This window comes from Penicillium solitum, assembly GCF_028829755.1.
Source record: "Penicillium solitum strain IBT 25940 chromosome Unknown utg000001l_segment0_segment0, whole genome shotgun sequence".
Taxonomy (NCBI): Eukaryota; Fungi; Ascomycota; class Eurotiomycetes; order Eurotiales; family Aspergillaceae; genus Penicillium; species Penicillium solitum.
In genome coordinates this window covers 8,375,798-8,392,919 of record NW_027072121.1, presented here as the reverse complement: position 1 = coordinate 8,392,919, position 17,122 = coordinate 8,375,798, and the positions used below count along the sequence as shown (strand labels likewise).

Sequence of the window (17,122 nt, the reverse complement as noted above, 5' to 3'; positions counted from 1 at the left end):
TATTCACAATGGCAGATGTCATGTCCCTCTTCTCCCTAAGCGGGAAAACCGCCCTCGTCACCGGTGGAACACGAGGTATTGGCCAAGCTATGGCTTTTGCCCTAGCTGAGGCCGGCGCCGATATTATCTTGATTCAGGTGAGAATCATGCGCATGGAAAGAGTTAGAGAGAGCACCGATTAACATCTTAACAGAGAGACACCACCAACACATCAACCAAGGACGAGATCATTAATCGCCTGGGACGTAAAGCATGGATTCATGTCGCCGAGCTTGGGGATCGCCAAGCCGTCAAAGGCATCATTCCCGCATTGATCAGCCAAGGACTCAAGCCCGAGATTCTGGTGAACTGCGCCGGAATCCAGCGGCGACACCCGGCCGAAAAATTCCCAGATGAGGACTGGGATGAGGTGAGTCGAGACCCCCCCGATATAAGCCCGCAATATAAATCCGCCCCTTGAAACACCATGTCTTATTCGTCAAATGATATTTAGGTCTTGGAAATCAATCTATCCTCCGTCTTTATCCTATGCCGAGAATTTGCCGCATATCTACTGGCGCGCGATGCCTCGGAATTCCCACAGGGTCGTCGTGGCTCCATCATTAATGTGGCATCTCTGCTCACCTTCCAAGGTGGAATTACGGTCCCCGCCTATGCGGCATCCAAGGGTGGCATTGGGCAGTTGACCAAGGCACTCTCCAATGACTGGCTCGCCAAGGGAATCAATGTCAACGCTATTGCTCCTGGTTATATTGCGACCGATATGAACACAGCCCTTATCGCGGATGCCGACCGTAACGCCGGTATCATGGCACGCATCCCTGCTGGCCGATGGGGAAAGCCCGAAGATTTCAAGGGTGCCGTGGTGTATTTGGCTAGTCAGGCTAGCAGCTATGTATCTGGCGAGGTCCTCACAGTTGATGGTGGATGGATGGGACGGTAAATGTTACAAAATGTATATAACGTATATTATTTGGAATGAATTGGACATGAATTGAACATAAGAATCTTATATCTTGGTTTATTATCAGGTTATTGTCAAGTTATTGCCTGATGTGTGTACGGAGGACGGAGTACTTGGTGTTTGTACTTTGTAGTTGAGGAGTGGTCAGTGCGCAAGACCCCAGGGCTGAGATGAAACCCCGACAAAGCCACTGTCTTACAATAAAACACCGGCTTGACGAACTACACATGTTTAGGGCTTTCCGGGTACTCACCGGTGAATTTGGACATCTCTATAATTAATAATGTCTCAGAGTACACAGGCCCTTATTCAAAGGCGCCACGCCCAGAGTGGCGCCCAGAGTCGAACCTGGATCGGCAAGGATCATCAGCAAATCATCAGCAAAACACACCATCGAAAGGGGGAGACTAGTCTTGTTGGAAACACTGGCGTCTTTAGTGTCACCAAAGGAGTTATCCCGATAGGTCTGTCGTTCATTTAAACGCCGTGAACACATGCTATCAGACCATACAGGGGCTTTAGGCGGAAAACATCTATCGATGCTTTCTTTTTTCCCGTCAAAACTCCTTCAGGGTCCCTCATCAGGGCCGAGCTTTCTTTCTTTTCCATTTCTTCCATTTCTTCCATTTTTTTCCATTCTCTTGGCTTTGTAGACAGTCGACAGGTTTCGATTGTTGAATTACACTCTTTATCAAACTTGGATTTACTGGACTCAATATCTTCCGGCCCGGACTACCTCTATATTGTCCGATTTCATTCTTTAAAAGATAAAAAAACGTGCCCCCCCTTGCTGACATTCCAGACGCCTTTTGAGAGTGAGTCCCTACCAAAATCCGATTCTTGGTGACGTGCTAATTTCTCTCGAATTCCAAAGTTCGGGGTTATTTTGGGTCGCTTTGTTGACTTCAACCTAGACATTCACATTGAAACAATCCGCATTGTTCATTGTCAACTTCCAAACGAATCAGCCACAATGTTCCTATTATAAGACATTGTCTTTGTGTGATACAATCAAAGAAGGTCGCTATCTATATCGACTCACTTTCGCCAACCCTGTTTATAACCCATCTCATCTGATCTATCTGATCTATCCACCGTCTTCGACTTCGATTCCCCCGCAAACGCCCACATCCAGTCGACTCGCAAATCTTCATATTTTTTGATCTCAGCTGTTGAGCAGCTTGAAACACATTCCAGATTGCTATCTCGACTAGGGGGTTGTGCAAACGTCGAAAGCACAGCCTTGCATGCTTATTGCCCCAACTGCAACATCTTTCTTTCTTTCTTCAATATCTGCGCCCGTTCAATGGCAGCAACCCATCCGCATATCGCGGCACGAGGGTATGGCTCAAATGCCACATACATATACGAGTACTCAAGAGGGTTGGGTGGGGTGGATGTTCCCCGCGATGTGATCTTCACTCGGGCCATTTACGTTTCCCTGAGCGCCGTGGCAGTTGTATTGTTCTGTAGCCGGGTTGCCCAGATCAGCCATGCCTATCTACGCCAAATCACCGCATCTAGCGCAGACAAGCGCCAGCAGGGCTTTTGGGCCCAGGAACAATCAGCATGGTGGTCCAACATCAAGAAATACATCCTCTACGCTCCATTAGGAAGGAAGAGACACAACCGAGAATTACAGCTCTCTTCCGCTGTCAACGTCGGCACCTTACCCTCCCGACTACAGACGATCCTGGTTGCACTATACTTCGCCAGCCAAGTCGCATACTGCATCGTCCTGGACTATAGCGTCAACAGCAAGGCAGCCCTGATGGCCGAGCTGCGGGGCCGATCGGGGACGCTAGCCGTCATCAACATGGTCCCGCTCTTCCTCCTCGCTGGCCGAAACAACCCCTTGATCACGATTCTCCACATCAGCTTCGACACATACAACCTCCTCCACCGCTGGCTCGGCCGCATCGTGGTCCTCGAGTCAGTTGCACACACTGCGGCATGGGCCGTGAACGCCGTCGACGAGGAAGACTTCGCCCGCATGCTCACCCGTGTGCGTGACACCCCCTTCTTCCTCTGGGGCCTGGTAGGCACAGCCGCCCTGGTTTTCCTCTGCCTACACTCCCCCTCACCCATCCGTCACGCCTTCTACGAGACCTTCCTACATCTGCACCAGCTCGCCGCAGTACTCGCCTTCCTCGGCGTCTACCTACACCTGCAGATCGACAATCTCCCGCAGCAAAGCTGGGCTCGAACGATCGCCTCTATCTGGATCGGCGACCGACTCGCCCGCCTCTTCCGTCTCATCCACCTGAACATCTCAACCTCCGGCACAACAAAAATGGTCGTCGAGGCCCTGCCAGGCGAAGCCTGCCGCGTAACCTTTCACCTACCAAAACTCGTCCACATCGAACCAGGCTGCCACGTCTTCGCCTACATCCCCAGCATCTCATGGTGGATGTCGCACCCATTCTCAATCGCCTGGGCCGAACCCAGCACCAGCAGCACAGCAGCATTCATCCCCTCCCCTCCCCAACCCTCAACCCAGAGCAAATGCTACACCGACGTCGAAAAACAATCCAACCTCCCCGCCAAACCCACAAAACCAGCAACTCAAGTCTCCCTCATCATCGGCGCCCAAAAGGGAATGACCCGTCGCCTGTACAATCTCGCCAACGCATCCCCCTCAAAAACCCTCACATTATCAGGCTTCATCGAAGGCCCCTACGGCTCACACCCAACAAACCCCGCAAGCTACGGCACAACAGTCCTCTTCAGCGCTGGCGCAGGAATAACCCACCACCTACTATACACCCGCGCACTCGTGACAGCCGCCGCGCAGAATACCGCCGCAACACGCAAAGTCTACCTGATCTGGTCTGTCAGATCCACAGACCACCTCACCTGGGTAAGTAGCTACATGGACCAGATCCTGCGACTGCCGAATCGACGGGATATCCTCGTTGTGAAGCTTTTCGTGTCGAAGCCGCGTCGCGCGGCCGATATCGTTAGTCCTTCTGCGACAGTGCTTATGCATTCCGGGAGGTGTAGACCTGATGTTGTTCTTGATGAGATTTTGCCTGGACGCGTCGGGGCCACGCTCGTTAGTGTTTGTGGGCCTGGGGCCTTTGCCGATGAGGTTAGGTCTGCGGCTAGGAAGAGGATTGGGAAGGGGGCTGTTATAGATTTTGCGGAGGAGGCTTTCACGTGGTGATGTGTCGTTTGTCGCTTGTGACTTGTTCATATGCTTTTGAGCTGTTTTCGCCCTATGGGGCTTTTTTTTTTCCTTCTTGTTATTTTGTTTAATGCAAATCCTTGTTTTTTGCGCCGTGCTTTGCGGTTGGCGACTCGTGCATATAACTTTGCTTAATGTCTAACTGTATACACTATATCATAATCTTTAGACTTTGGCTGTATACAATTGAAAAGGTCTTATTGAGAATATTGGAAGGGGATTTACTGTGTAAGAGATATTCGAGAAATGTAATAGACATGTAATTGAACGAGATGTTTTAGGCTAATTTATGTATTATCTAGGGAATCCCCATCTGCAAGACCATGTAATATGTAAACAATAGAATGAGCAACTGTGCAGCAAGAGTGGGGGAATTAGATATGGCGGTCGAATGCAGGTGTTTTGGGGGGGGGGGGGGGAAACAATAGCCACCAGAAGCCTGTTCATAATAAAAAAAAATAAAGAAATAAAAAGAAATTCACGAAATCATAAAAGAATCAAGCATTCTTAGTCTTCTTGCTGCGCGTTCCCTTGGGCACACGAGCAAGCCAGTAGATACCCACAGCAGCAGCGATGTTGAAGATGATGAACGCCCACATGATACCGAAGTTACGCCACGCGTCGCTGTAGAAACTCAGCACGCCCGCGAGGAAAGTATCAGTCTTATCGATGCTGCAGAACGAGCAGTTGCTAGTGGCGTTTCCATTCACGAGGTAGCCACCAAAAGGGTCAGAGATCACTGTTCCGTTGGGGTAATATTGTCCGTTGATGTAGGTATCCATGTACTCGAAACAGGTCTTTCCAGCAGTGGGATTGAACTTGAGCAACTCGATTCCCTCGCAGTATACGTTCGTGCCGGATGTGCCGGTCGACAACATTGCAGAGACTAGGTATGTAAATGGCGAGACGCGGTACATGAAGATCCAGAAGCCGGGCATGTCGGCTGGGGTGGCGAGGACACCACAGAAGACCAGACAGAGGGAGAAGAGCAGATTGGCGAGATTGCCTCCTGTTTCGGCGAGCTCGATGCCGGCAATCATCATATGCGCGAAGGTGCAGGTGAAGATCATGAAGGTTAGGATGAGGAGCCACATCAGGGCACCGCGCTCGTGGAGGTCCTCGGGACTGGTGTTGCGTTGGAGTCCGATGGGGTAGTACCAGCAGACGAAGATTAGGACGGACATGAGGGCGTTCCATGGGAGTTCGACAATGATGTTTGCCGACATGAAGGCTTGCCAGGAGTATGATTTGGAGGGGCGTTCGCGGACTTCGTAGAGGGAGCGCTGGGTGACGAAGTGAGGCATGATTTGCTGCACCAAGTTACCGAAGACCGTCATCAACATGAAGACACTGAACATTTGGTTCTGGAGTCCTTGGATACTGTTCTGAGCGTGGAAGAAGGAGAAACCGACGTAGAGAGCTGTCAAGGTGCAGAGCGCAACCTTGGAGTAGATGTAGACTGGGGTGCGCCAGTATTGACTGAACACGCGGACGAGACATTCATAGAGTTGGACGGTGAACGGCGCGGCGAATTCGTTAAAGCCGGTTGGGTCGTTGTCGGTTGTGGCAACGGGTTTCAGAGAGAGGTTATTCTTAAGCTCGGCGAGGTGGTTGTGGACTTCCTTGCGCTCAGGGCTGTCGCGCCACACAGCAGGCCAGTCGATCTCACTATGGGTTCCGGGAGCAGCTCCAATGACCTCAAGCATCCACTCGGCAGGGTTGGCCTCGGGAGATAGCTTGGGAGCACCGTTTCGTTCAAAGTAGCTGGAAAGCGTGGAAGACTGTTCGCCGATCTCTCCGAAATACACAGTCCTACCACCCTTGGCGAGGAACAGGAGACGATCGAACCGCTGGAAGAGCATAGCAGAGGGCTGGTGAATAGTGCAGAGAATAGCCTGACCGTGTTTGGTCAAGGTATCAATAAGATCCAAGATAGACCAAGATGTTTGACTGTCAAGACCCGAAGTGGGCTCGTCCAGGAACAAAAGCAGCTGTGGCTTAGCAGCCAGTTCGACACCAATAGTAAGACGCTTACGCTGTTCGACGTTAAGACCTTCGCCGGGGACACCGACGACGGCATCCGCATAGTGTTCCATTTCAAGAAGCTTGATAACTTCCTCGACGTAGTCGAGTTTCTCCTGACGAGAAACGTGACGGGGCTGGCGAAGAATAGCGCTGAAGCGGAGAGCCTCCCGGACCGTAGTAGTGTGGAGATGCAGATCCTGTTGCTGAACGTAGCCGGTCTTACGCTGGAAAGACTGGTCGCGAGGACGACCATCAACCAACATCTCACCGGACACAACACCCATTGTCACGCGCGTGGCAAGGACATCCAGAAGAGTGGTCTTACCAGCTCCGGAAACACCCATAAGAGCAGTGCAGGTACCCGGCTTAACCCAGCCGTCGACGTGGTCGAGAATGCGACGTTCTTCCTTCTTGATGTTAATATCGTAACACACGTCTTGCCACTGGAAGATAGCGGTTTGTCTCTGAATTGCAGCAGAGGTTCCTTCGCCATCGGAGCTAGCGCCATCCTTCTTCTCGGCAGAGGACACGGCGTGTGTCTGCTCGACATCATCCTCGGAGTTGCCAGAGCGCTTGGGGGCGTGGCCGCGACGGAAAAGCAGAACCTCGCCCTTGGACTTGGACTCGGAGATGTACTCGGTACCGATGAGGTAGGTGGCCATGAAGAAGACCATAAACCCGATCATGATTCCCAGGTTCCTCCATCTATGGCTGTTGGAGTACTGGAAGCTTGCAGTGTAGTAGGCCTCGCCGCTGACAACGTCCTGGCCGGCCACAGCTCCTTTCACCGAGCAGATCTTGTTTGACAGGCCGACATCCGCGTAGGAATTTCCCTTCGGAATGAAAGATTTTGCTTCGCAGGGGAAGTCGCGACCGTGGAATTCGTTCACAATCAAGGTTTCGAAGCCATAAGCAATTGGGTCAATGTAGTTCATCCAGCGAGACCAGCCAAGCATGTTGCGGGTTGGGATGGTGAATCCAGTGTAGATAACCAGACCCAGAATCAGGATAGCGGCGGGCACCAGAGCCTGAGACAGAGTACGCGAGTAAGAAGCAATAGTACGGAACACCATGGACATGGTCATAGTAGTCACGAAAGAGAAGAGTAGGAAGGTGAAGAAGGCGCCGGCGGTTTGGCGAAGACCAGTCATGAAGTAAAGCGTGATGTTGAAAGTGATAGCGTTGAGTATCTTATACGGCATATCACACAGCATCGACGAGATTGCTTCGGCAAACGGATGGTACATAGCGTAGCGAGCTTGCTTCTCGACAATAGGACGTTGCGCGTAAAGAGTCAGAATCTCCAGAGCACTGGAGAAGGAGTTGAGTAGAACAGCAAAGAAGAGGAGGGCACCACGAGAGTAGAAACTAGACACGTCGTCGGGCAACTGGAAGAAAACCGAACCGATAATCAATGCCATAATCGTGTTTCCAATCAAGGCGGATATAGTCAAACTATAGTCACCCTTCAAACGCTGGAAACCACGTGTCACACAGATTTGGACCTGCTCGGTGACAGATAAGGTGTAGGGCGACTTGACACGCTGACCCTGCGATTGCATAGCCTTGCGAGATTCGATGAACTTCTGGAGCGACTCGCCACCTATAGGGTACTGCGCGTCGTAGTCGGCAATCTCTTTCTGAAGCTCTTTGTACGCAGCACTGTTTTTCCAGGCAGTGGCGAACTCGTCGGGGGTTCGGGGAACCATATTCTCAAAGCCAGGCTTAACAATTCGCTCGGCGGGGCTAGTAAGAGAGGTCAGGAAATCGGCGGTAGTCTGGCGATCAGGACATTTGAAGCCCATGTTGGTGAAGAATTCCTTGGCCTCGGTGGTGCGGCCGAAGTAGATCTGTCGGCCCTCGTACAGCACAGTCACCTTGTCGAAGACATCGTAGGCACTCTGGGATGCCTGGTAGATAGCGACCGCACAGGTGGTGCCCGAGTACTTGGACATCAGGTTCAATGTCTTACAGAACTCTAAGGCATTGGCACTGTCCAGACCACGGGTACTGTTATCCCAGCATTGGAGAGGGCTACCGCAGAGGGTGGCCTCGGCGATACTGACACGCTTCCGTTCACCACCGGAGACACCACGGATGAAATCGTTACCGACCTGGGTGTTGATAGTGTGTGAAAGACCAAGCATGGCCATCACGACGTCACGCATGTGCTCTGCGTACTGTTCCCGACTGACGCCCGGCAAACGGTTGCGCGGGGCACGAGCCAGAGCAGCAAATTTCAAAGTGTTTCCCACAGAAAGCTGAGGGAAATGCACATCGGTTTCGGCAGTGTAGATGGCCTCACCGCGGAACTGGTGGCGCATCTGCTTATCAGAAATTCCTTGGTAGTTCAGCTGAGAGTTGGCATCCTTGAAGATACCGTTCATATCTCCTGCAATGGTCTTCAGGAAAGTCGAACAGCCAGATCCAGGACGGCCGAGAACGACCAGCATCTCGCCGCTCTTGACGAGACCATCGAAGTCGCGTAGAATCTGGATCTTCTGCTTGCCAGTGCCGATCATCGAACGGAACAAGGCACCGATTTGCAGAACGGAGTTGGCGACATCCTTCTGGTAATCCGTGGGACTGCCGAATCCGTGCACGCTGAGGTTTTTGAATGACAGGCCAGCCTGACGCTTGGGGTATCGTTCTGGGTCGCGGGATTGGATAGCAAGCAGGTTCTTCATCCAATTCTTGGCCTTGAAGTTTTCACTGGCTGGGTTGAGAGTTGAATCCTCATGGGTTTCGATGAAAGGGTTCTCCGCATTTTGGGTTGAGACGGAGAAGCGCGTTGACTGGCGGGTGAGTTGCTGGGCCAAGCGAGTGACCTCGGCCTCGGAGTCCTCCTCATTGATAATCTCGCCCTTCTCGTTGGCGGTGTCATCGGTGCTCACGCTAGCGGTAGGGTCATGGCGACGAGCTTCCAGGTTGGCAGCATGGGCGTCCTGGTCTTGGTTGCCGCCAATGCTGGAGTTCAATGTCCCTAGGAGCGACATGATGACCTTTCAGCACGGTCACTGTCGAATTGATAGAAGATGGGACTGATTAAGTGGGGTTATGTCCCTAAAAAAGATGAATAGGGGGTATGACCATCAACGGGATGGATATGAAGATTGTACAAAAATTAGGGTTCGAGTAACGAAACGGAGACAAGGTAATGAGCGAGGAATTTGAATTAAGTAGGTACGAATATGAAAGAAAAAAGCAAAAGCCCAAAAAAAAAAAGAGTTCAAGAGAATCTGGAGATCGGGACCCGGAAAGGTTGTATCCTTTGCCCGGAAAGAAAATAAAAAAACGGGGACTCCCGTTGAAACAGACCGGGGGCGGAGCTAATGAGTTTCCGGGAGATTTCAATATGGTCAATTTTCGTTTCGGATTTTTCAAAGACTCTAGCCTTGGGTGGCTTACTGCCAAGAAATAACATGACTATATTAGGGTAACAATGGCCACCTTTTTCCCTTGGATCTTACTGGTGTACGAAGTACCCCGTACTCGGAAAAGCAAGAGCGAACACGAATGCGATGTACGATGTAGATAATTCTATACTATGTAGGTGTACCTGATACTTCAATATGACAGCCAAGAAAGGGATAAGTGTCAGGTTAGATTGATGTACCTGCCATGTTATTCATACATGCAACACGTGTCCACGGGTACCAAGGTGGTTAAGTAAGGTTCCAGACAAGTCAGCCCGGGACCACCACGATCCGTTTCATATAGGGCTCGGATGTCCGGGCACGATGCATCCGAGATGACTCAGCTATTCCTGGGGGACCGGACCTCGATAGATCCATAGATTCAGGGATCCATGGATCTTTGACGCTAAACCGCGAGTGACTTTTCCAATGTTGGCATCTTATCTCCGCCCCCCTAACTCCTTGTACCTACAACATATGTTGTACATAAATATACCTAGGACTCCTCCTAACCCCAAACTAGAGGTCGTATGAGCGGACCAAATCCGGACTATTTCATACGAGTCAAAGAGTCTCCAATATTAAAATTCCTCGGGAAATCTCACGAATGTGGCACTGTCAGATACGTGCACACAGACCCCCCCTTGCATGGGGCTGATACTATGTAGCCCCATGGACTATTGGTTCTTCGGACCAGCCTAGCCAGAAAGTCGCCAGGCTGCAATGACTTGTACGCCATGCCAAATACGGAGTATGCTCGTTCGGGTAAGCAGACACTTTCAAAATCTGACGAGATATCCAAGTCGGCCACGCCGCAGGGGAAAATAAAAAGTAAAATATCGAATCATAGTAATCTACATTGTACATTGGATATTGTAAAAAGCAACAGAGCGGTGTGGCAGCCGGGGTCTTCCAAGGAATCCACAAAGGCAACTTTTGAATCATAGAGATCAGTCATATTCAAGACATGTCGGTCACAGCCTCGTCATCATCTGCATCATCTTCCTCATCGATCAGTTCCACCAACAGATTGCCGCCACGTCCAATCTTCTCTTTGATTGACCCTCCCTCATCAACGGCATACACCACCCGAGGCATTGGTGAGACCAGTCGAAATCCGTATTGGTGCACAAACCCCTCGGGTACACTCGCCACGGGATGCTCTGTATCCTGATCCTGTAAGGTCTCGTAGCACTCAACAACAGCGTAGATCTCTTCAATATCTACATCGGGTGCAAACTTGCGCATGATACGCTCGCCGGACGGGAGCCGCACGCTAATACGGACGGCATCCTTGACATCTGGCCCGGGCTCCGCGCTAAGCGATTGCCCGCGCCAAAGCTTCCACTGGGCGAGATTGCGGCGTCGCTGCTCCTCAGCCGCCTGTCGGCCAGCGGCTTCCTGTTCTTCACGTTGGGCTGCCATCTCCGCTTCCCGGCGCTGGCGCGCCCGTTCACGGTCGATCGCCAGCGACCGCTCGTAGGCTGTGTCTTGCTCTTCGCGGAGGCTGCGCGAGGCTTGCTGCTCGGCGCGGGAAGATCGGAGTCGGTCCAGAGGCTCACTATTAGATGTTACGACTGTCCGGAGCTTGTTCACGACCTCGGATGGTGTAGTGAGACCTGCGATCCGTCCCACAACAGACATGGCGGTCGATGAAACATTCGGGGTATGGACGATGACCGCTGCAAAGGGGAATTTGGTGCATTTCAATGAGTTGGCGACTTGGTATGCTTCGGAATCTTGCACGTTGCCGCCCCACACCAGGAGGTTGTTCTGGGGGTCGTTGATGAATTCCACAACCTCAGGTGCCAGCAGGGTATCACGGACCCAGCTGTCCGTATCGTCGTGTTCTGGAGATAAGAGAATGACCACAAGGCACTTCAAGTCACGATGGGCTTTCTCCAGCGCCATGTTGTATCCGTTCTCCAGGAACGGAATCGGGTTAGATTCATATTCTTCTTCAAACTCGCGGATAAAGCGAGCCGCAGTATCCTTAGGGCCGAGGGATCGACGCCCAGTGGTATTCCGGCGAGCGCCTTGCAGCGCGGGGTTTGCCGTCCTGTTAAACAAGCGTGGCAAGAAAGGGAAGAGGACACCAAAGAGGCGGAATGAACTGCAGAGGAGTCGATACACCAAATTAAATGGAGTGAGAAGTAGACTAAGGATGAATGGAGGCCGGTAGATTGGCTGGTCTCCTGGTTGTGTGTCAACTCGTGGAGCCAGATCTGTAGCTGTGGCACGGGTAACTTGCGACAAGTGTTCGGTTAAATCCTCGGTCATTAGATTCTGGGTTCGGCGGTTGGGCTGGGGTGGAGGCGGACGATCCATGGCAGCGCGAGCTTCTTCAAGGGGATCCGGGCCTTCGCCATCAAAGAACTTGGATATGGCAATCTATCATGCGGGGATCAATTAGACTCTCGTACGCTCCGCTAGAAGTCGGGGAAGATAGACCAACCTGCAAATTCCATTGCGACCGGCGTAGTAACGGAATTGCCTCTGAGGGTTCCTGACTAGTAACAGCCATGTACATTTCTAGCGTAGACTTCTCGCTATCGGAAAGCTGGTCCAGGTCAACCTCCGGTTGTGACATTTTGTCATAGAAGGGCCGTAAGCCATAAAATTAGGGATTTGGGCAGTATCAAAAGAGATAGAAAAGAACACCCATGAAGAGGAATATCACTTGGGAATGGTCATTGAGCACGTGCACAAAGTCCACTATATAGATGGTAAGAACGACGTGACGTCGAAGCTCTAAGTGGCCTCAAGACGAAGCTCTCATTGATGTTCTGACCGCCTGGTCCGTGCGTATCCCCCTTCACTCGAGTTCGTTTCTCGCCCCGCGTCTTCATCTCCATCGGTTCTGTCGCTCTTAATCATTCCTTGGGATGAGAGACGACTTTGGTCTTATCCTTATATTCCATTCATGCCTATTGTTATCGGTTGAGGTACCGCCCGACGTCCGTGGGCTCTCCCGGAATTGACCCGCCGCCAATCGCATGGTCTATTGGTGACTTGAATTTATATAGGATCAAAGCAGGGGAATGCGGTTTTCACCCAATAGCATCCTTTGTTCTCTACCGACTCCGGTTTCAATGGGGATCTTTTTGCGCTGATCCGCACCATCAAGTGGGTATCAGCCAGATATCATGGCGTCTGCCGGAAAGCCTCCATTGGAGGATGCTCGTCGGACGACAGGATCACCGAAAATGAAGAGCCGCGGTGAGTGTGATTCGAAGTCAAAGGCTAGCATCTCACTTCCATTGCAGGTCTGAGATGGGCAAGCCAGAGATAAATGCCAAATTTGGGACGGACGGAGTTGCTGACAACAATGATTTTGCTTGATAGAGAATGCGAAAGACACATTGTGCCGCAACGTGACCATCTATGGGCGATGCCGCTATGAAGACAAAGGTATTGGCAACTCTTGATCACGGCCAGCATGTGTGTTGAAGCTGATTTGGAACTATTGTATCCAGGTTGTGCTTTCAATCATGACCCGTCAAAGCTCAATGCAAACCAGTCGGACAGGTGCGATGCGATGCGAAATCAGTCTTTTAGACAAAAAGCAGACGAGCTTTGCTAACAAGGACTGTCTCGTTTGATAGCAAGAAGCGGTTCAATGTCGACTCACCTAGTTTCACCCCATCCCTACTGTCTGGAAACGGTGTATCAGCACCAAAAAAGTCCACCGCTATATCTCCGAAAGCTGCTAGTGCAGCTCCTTTCCAACCTCGAACAACATCATCACGTACGTGCTTTGTGAGGAGAGGCAGGGAGGTTACAAGCGCATCCACTGACGTTAGAAAAAGGTTCAAATACGAGTACGCCAACAACGCGGTCAGAAGCAGTGCAAGATTGGGCGGTGGCCGATGTGCAGGAATTTGTTCCTCAGGGCTTTGAGCACGTGGTCAGTCGTCCCTGCCCTCTTGGGTTACTATTCGAGTTCCCTCACCCATGGATTGCTCCTTGTTTTCTTTCTTAACCATCCCAATCTCTCTCTCTCTCTCTCTCTTCCCCCCTCCCTGCATCGACCGTATTCTTATCATCATCTCTACCATCGCGATGGTGCTGGGTGGATTGTCTGCCAGGGCAGCGGAATTTGATCCGGGGCGTTCTGAGACCCCCCGGTACTTCACTTCCCATCTGCCTCAACACGACGTCCCTCCGCTTTTCAACGCTGCTTTATGCAACCGTGCTAATACTCCCACCCAGACACCTCTTCAGGGCAATGGAAACGGAGGAATTGCCCCCACGGGTGCATTTGATCCTTTTGTGACCACCCCAACTCCCATGACTCCCGGTGCTGTTGGCCCTGTTTCTGGCAACCCTTACTCCCACGACCCTACTGGTGCGATGGGAGGTGCTTTCTTTGCAAATCAAACTGGATTCCAGCAACCGGTGCGTTGGTATCCAATATATTATTATCTTTGTTTTAATGAGTCCTAACCACCCAATAGATTCAGTACCATCTTTATGCCCCAATTGGCCCTCACAGCCAGAACACATTGGGATACCAGCGCAACGTGCATGATCTCTTTATCCCCAACGACTTGCGCGAAGAACTGCAGAAGAAATCTGCAGCTACTCTTCAAACTCTCCCTAGTATGATGGATCGCAATTGACAATGATTTATACTCATGCTGATGAACTCGAAGACACCCAACTTCCTGCCCAGGTCGACTACTTCCATTCCCTTGTCCCTCTGGATCTCAGTCACCAGAAGAATGCTGCGACCTTTGGCTATCCGAGCTGGATCTACAAGGCCCAGTCTAGCAAAGATGGCACCTTTTATGCTCTTCGCAGACTTGAGGGTATGGCAATCTCCCCACCTCCTTTTCTTTTTTTTGTAGCTTCCCACTAATCTTGATAGGTTACCGCCTGACCAATGAGAAGGCTATCCGTTCTGTCCAAGCCTGGAAGCGTGTCTGCAACGCCAGTGTGGTGACCATTCACGATGCATTTACTAGCCGCAGCTTCCAAGACAGTTCTCTGATCTTTGTGACCGACTACCACCCACTGTCCAAGACACTTGCAGACCAGCATCTAAACGCTGGAACCCGCTTTCCAGGCCGCCACACCAATGTTCATATCCCTGAGCAAATTCTCTGGGGCTACATGACTCAGATCGCCAATGGACTCAAGGCAATTCACGCCAATGGTCTTGCTGCTCGAGTTCTCGAGCCTAGCAAGGTTTTGCTTACCGCCAAGACCCGTGTCCGCATCAATGCCTGCGCTATTCTTGATGTGGTGCAGTTCGATGCCCAGCGGACTGTGGCCGACCTCCAGCGACAGGATCTGGTCAACTTTGGCCAAATGATTGTCGCCCTTGGCGCCAACTCGCTCACTGCTGTCACCCAAAACCCCACCAAAGCTATGGAACATTTCACTCGCGCCTACAGCCCTCAGTTGAAGAACTCTGTGTTCTGGCTGTTGAGTGGACTGCAAATGGATCAGGAGCGAACTATCGACACTTTTATCACTGGCATCTCCTCCCAGCTGATGTCGACTTTTGATTCGGCACTCCACCTGGATGATCAGCTGAACTCTGATCTCGGCCGTGAGTTGGAGAATGGACGAATTGTGCGCCTGATGAGCAAACTCGGGCTCGTCAATGAACGTCCTGAATATGAACTTGACCAGCGCTGGTCGGAGAGCGGAGAACGCTACTTCCTGAAGCTTTTCCGTGATTACGTCTTCCACTCGGTAGATGGCCAAGGTGATGCGGTGGTTGATCTTGGCCATATCCTCACTTGTTTGAACAAGCTCGATGCGGGAACTGACGAGAAGATCCATTTGGTCAGTCGCGACGAGCAGAGTTCCTTCATTGTCAGCTACAAGGAGGTCAAGAAAGCTCTCGAGTCTTCCTTCCAGGCTCTGATGAAACCGGCTAGACGAATGCACTAGCGAGTCTTCGAAACACTTACGTGTGGTAATCGTTATGGTTTCAAGTTGCTTGCTGCTTGCGATTTCTGACCACCTGTTTGATGCTCATGTCTCTGGTTTGACAGGCTGTCAACTAGAAGCATTTTCTCAAGGGGGTCAACTCAAGGGTTACATCTTTTGTGTCATTTTGCAAGCACCGATCTCGCCACCGTGATTGAAATACAAACATACGAATGAATAACTTCAAATTGTTTTATTTGACCGTAAGCCTGTAGACATTTCTCACAATTCACCGCGAGTCACTCCATAGCCACAGCCATCCAACCTCTCCACAAGTTCGTTGATCATTAGTTCTTCTCCATCTTTGCCTTCATCTTTATGCTGAATCTTCCTCGGCGGAACCAACACCCGATCCAAAACATGCACCACCCCATCTCTCGCTAACAAATCCAACCGTCCAACCCTACCAAACCCATTAACCCGCATCTCAACCTCACCAAGCCCCTTCTTAACATCAACCTCCAAATCCCTCTTCTTCAACAGAGTCCTAAGTCGAACATTCGCATACTCTTCCTCTAGCCCACTGTCGCCCTTGCTCCTACCCTTACCCCCGTACCCATTCCCATTACCATGTCCAGAAAACAACCCATGAGCCTTCCCATTCATACCATACAAAACATCCGAGTACAGCGTCCGATTCGGCACGATATGATACTGCATCAACGCACGCAAACACTTCTCACCCTGCGTCGAGAACAGAAATCGATTAGCATGCTCCCCGAGCCGTCTAAACGCAGCGTTCGTGGGTGCGAAGGTTGTCCCACTCTGTCGCTGTGCCGGATCAAGCTTGGAGGTGAGTTTCGTGCGTGCTAGCGCCAGCGTGAAGGTGCTGAAATCGGCTGGTGCTTGGTGTAGCATTGTCCGTGTCTCGGGGGGTGGGTGCAGGGGACTGGTTATTACGTGGATTATGCCGTTTTTGGTTTTCTGGGTGTCCGGTTAGTACATACATGCATATGCCTGTGTGCCTATGTTCATGTGTGCCATACACATCATACAAGAGATATCCCAAGGTTGTGTTTCACATTGTATTTTACTTACCATATCAGCTGCAACGACCCTACTCCCCCTATTCAACATCACTCCGTTATGATGCTCTCGAACAACAATCCTCTGCGGCAACCGCGATTCCAGAGCTGGTTCTGTCAGCTTCGTCGGTAGCGTCCCGTGGCCTGCGATATGCTCGATGGATAATCGACCAGGCAGGATATGATACCGCAGCAAGCTGGACATGAACTTTGGATTAGGGCTATTTCGTCGTGGAAGTCCCTCTAGGGCATGGTTTGTCAGGGCGAAGAAGGTGTGATTTGCCGTTGTGCTGTTAAGGATCTTGACCAGGTCTTTATCGTCGGCGAGGAGCTCAGCGAGTCGGGATGTATGCTCGTTGATTTGATGAGTTCCCATGTTGTTTTGTCTGCGTGACAGAGCGGGCCTGGACATGCGTCGATTGGTTGGTGTCTGTCGTGGTCGTGGTCGTCTCTGCATCCTCCGTGTCCTGGGTGTGGAGGGTAGTGTCTGCCTTCATCGTCATCTCGGTGTCCAGGCCATTGCCCGTGCCTGGGACGATCACCACCGGGCCATCTCCCGTGC

General features: G+C 51.3%; 7 protein-coding genes across 7 annotated transcripts; 4 read left to right on the top strand and 3 right to left on the bottom strand.

Moving 5' to 3' along the window:
- Window positions 1-8: 8 nt before the first annotated feature.
- On the top strand, window positions 9-943 carry N7455_003242 (putative 2-deoxy-D-gluconate 3-dehydrogenase; the record flags this gene model as incomplete). The annotated part of the gene is made up of 3 exons (XM_040960942.2): window positions 9-137; window positions 194-409; window positions 494-943. The coding sequence occupies 3 exons, from the start codon at window positions 9-11 to the stop codon at window positions 941-943; spliced, it is 795 nt and encodes a 264-aa protein (XP_040808653.2).
- A 304-nt stretch (window positions 944-1,247) lies between these two features.
- N7455_003241 (uncharacterized protein) lies at window positions 1,248-1,445 on the top strand (the record flags this gene model as incomplete). Its single annotated transcript, XM_065604452.1, has 1 exon — window positions 1,248-1,445. The coding sequence occupies one exon, from the start codon at window positions 1,248-1,250 to the stop codon at window positions 1,443-1,445; it is 198 nt and encodes a 65-aa protein (XP_065462943.1).
- An 825-nt stretch (window positions 1,446-2,270) lies between these two features.
- Window positions 2,271-4,130, top strand: N7455_003240 (ferric reductase family protein; the record flags this gene model as incomplete). The annotated part of the gene is made up of 1 exon (XM_040960903.2): window positions 2,271-4,130. The coding sequence occupies one exon, from the start codon at window positions 2,271-2,273 to the stop codon at window positions 4,128-4,130; it is 1,860 nt and encodes a 619-aa protein (XP_040808625.2).
- A 518-nt stretch (window positions 4,131-4,648) lies between these two features.
- N7455_003239 (pleiotropic drug resistance family ABC transporter) lies at window positions 4,649-9,172 on the bottom strand (the record flags this gene model as incomplete). The annotated part of the gene is made up of 1 exon (XM_040960891.2): window positions 4,649-9,172. The coding sequence occupies one exon, from the start codon at window positions 9,170-9,172 to the stop codon at window positions 4,649-4,651; it is 4,524 nt and encodes a 1,507-aa protein (XP_040808674.2).
- Window positions 9,173-10,552: 1,380 nt separating this feature from the next.
- On the bottom strand, window positions 10,553-12,182 carry N7455_003238 (clathrin-mediated endocytosis regulator UBX3; the record flags this gene model as incomplete). The annotated part of the gene is made up of 2 exons (XM_040960930.2): window positions 10,553-11,983; window positions 12,048-12,182. 2 exons carry the CDS (start codon window positions 12,180-12,182, stop codon window positions 10,553-10,555), a joined length of 1,566 nt encoding a protein of 521 aa, XP_040808626.2.
- Window positions 12,183-12,449: 267 nt separating this feature from the next.
- N7455_003237 (PAN-complex poly(A)-binding subunit PAN3) lies at window positions 12,450-15,496 on the top strand (the record flags this gene model as incomplete). Its single annotated transcript, XM_040960936.2, has 9 exons — window positions 12,450-12,811; window positions 12,938-13,003; window positions 13,069-13,120; window positions 13,198-13,340; window positions 13,402-13,499; window positions 13,805-13,990; window positions 14,050-14,194; window positions 14,248-14,403; window positions 14,463-15,496. Exons 1-9 carry the CDS (start codon window positions 12,739-12,741, stop codon window positions 15,494-15,496), a joined length of 1,953 nt encoding a protein of 650 aa, XP_040808615.1. The 5' UTR covers window positions 12,450-12,738.
- Window positions 15,497-15,757: 261 nt separating this feature from the next.
- N7455_003236 (fasciclin domain-containing protein) lies at window positions 15,758-16,936 on the bottom strand (the record flags this gene model as incomplete). The annotated part of the gene is made up of 2 exons (XM_040960937.2): window positions 15,758-16,459; window positions 16,574-16,936. 2 exons carry the CDS (start codon window positions 16,934-16,936, stop codon window positions 15,758-15,760), a joined length of 1,065 nt encoding a protein of 354 aa, XP_040808647.2.
- Between the last annotated feature and the right edge of the window lie 186 nt (window positions 16,937-17,122).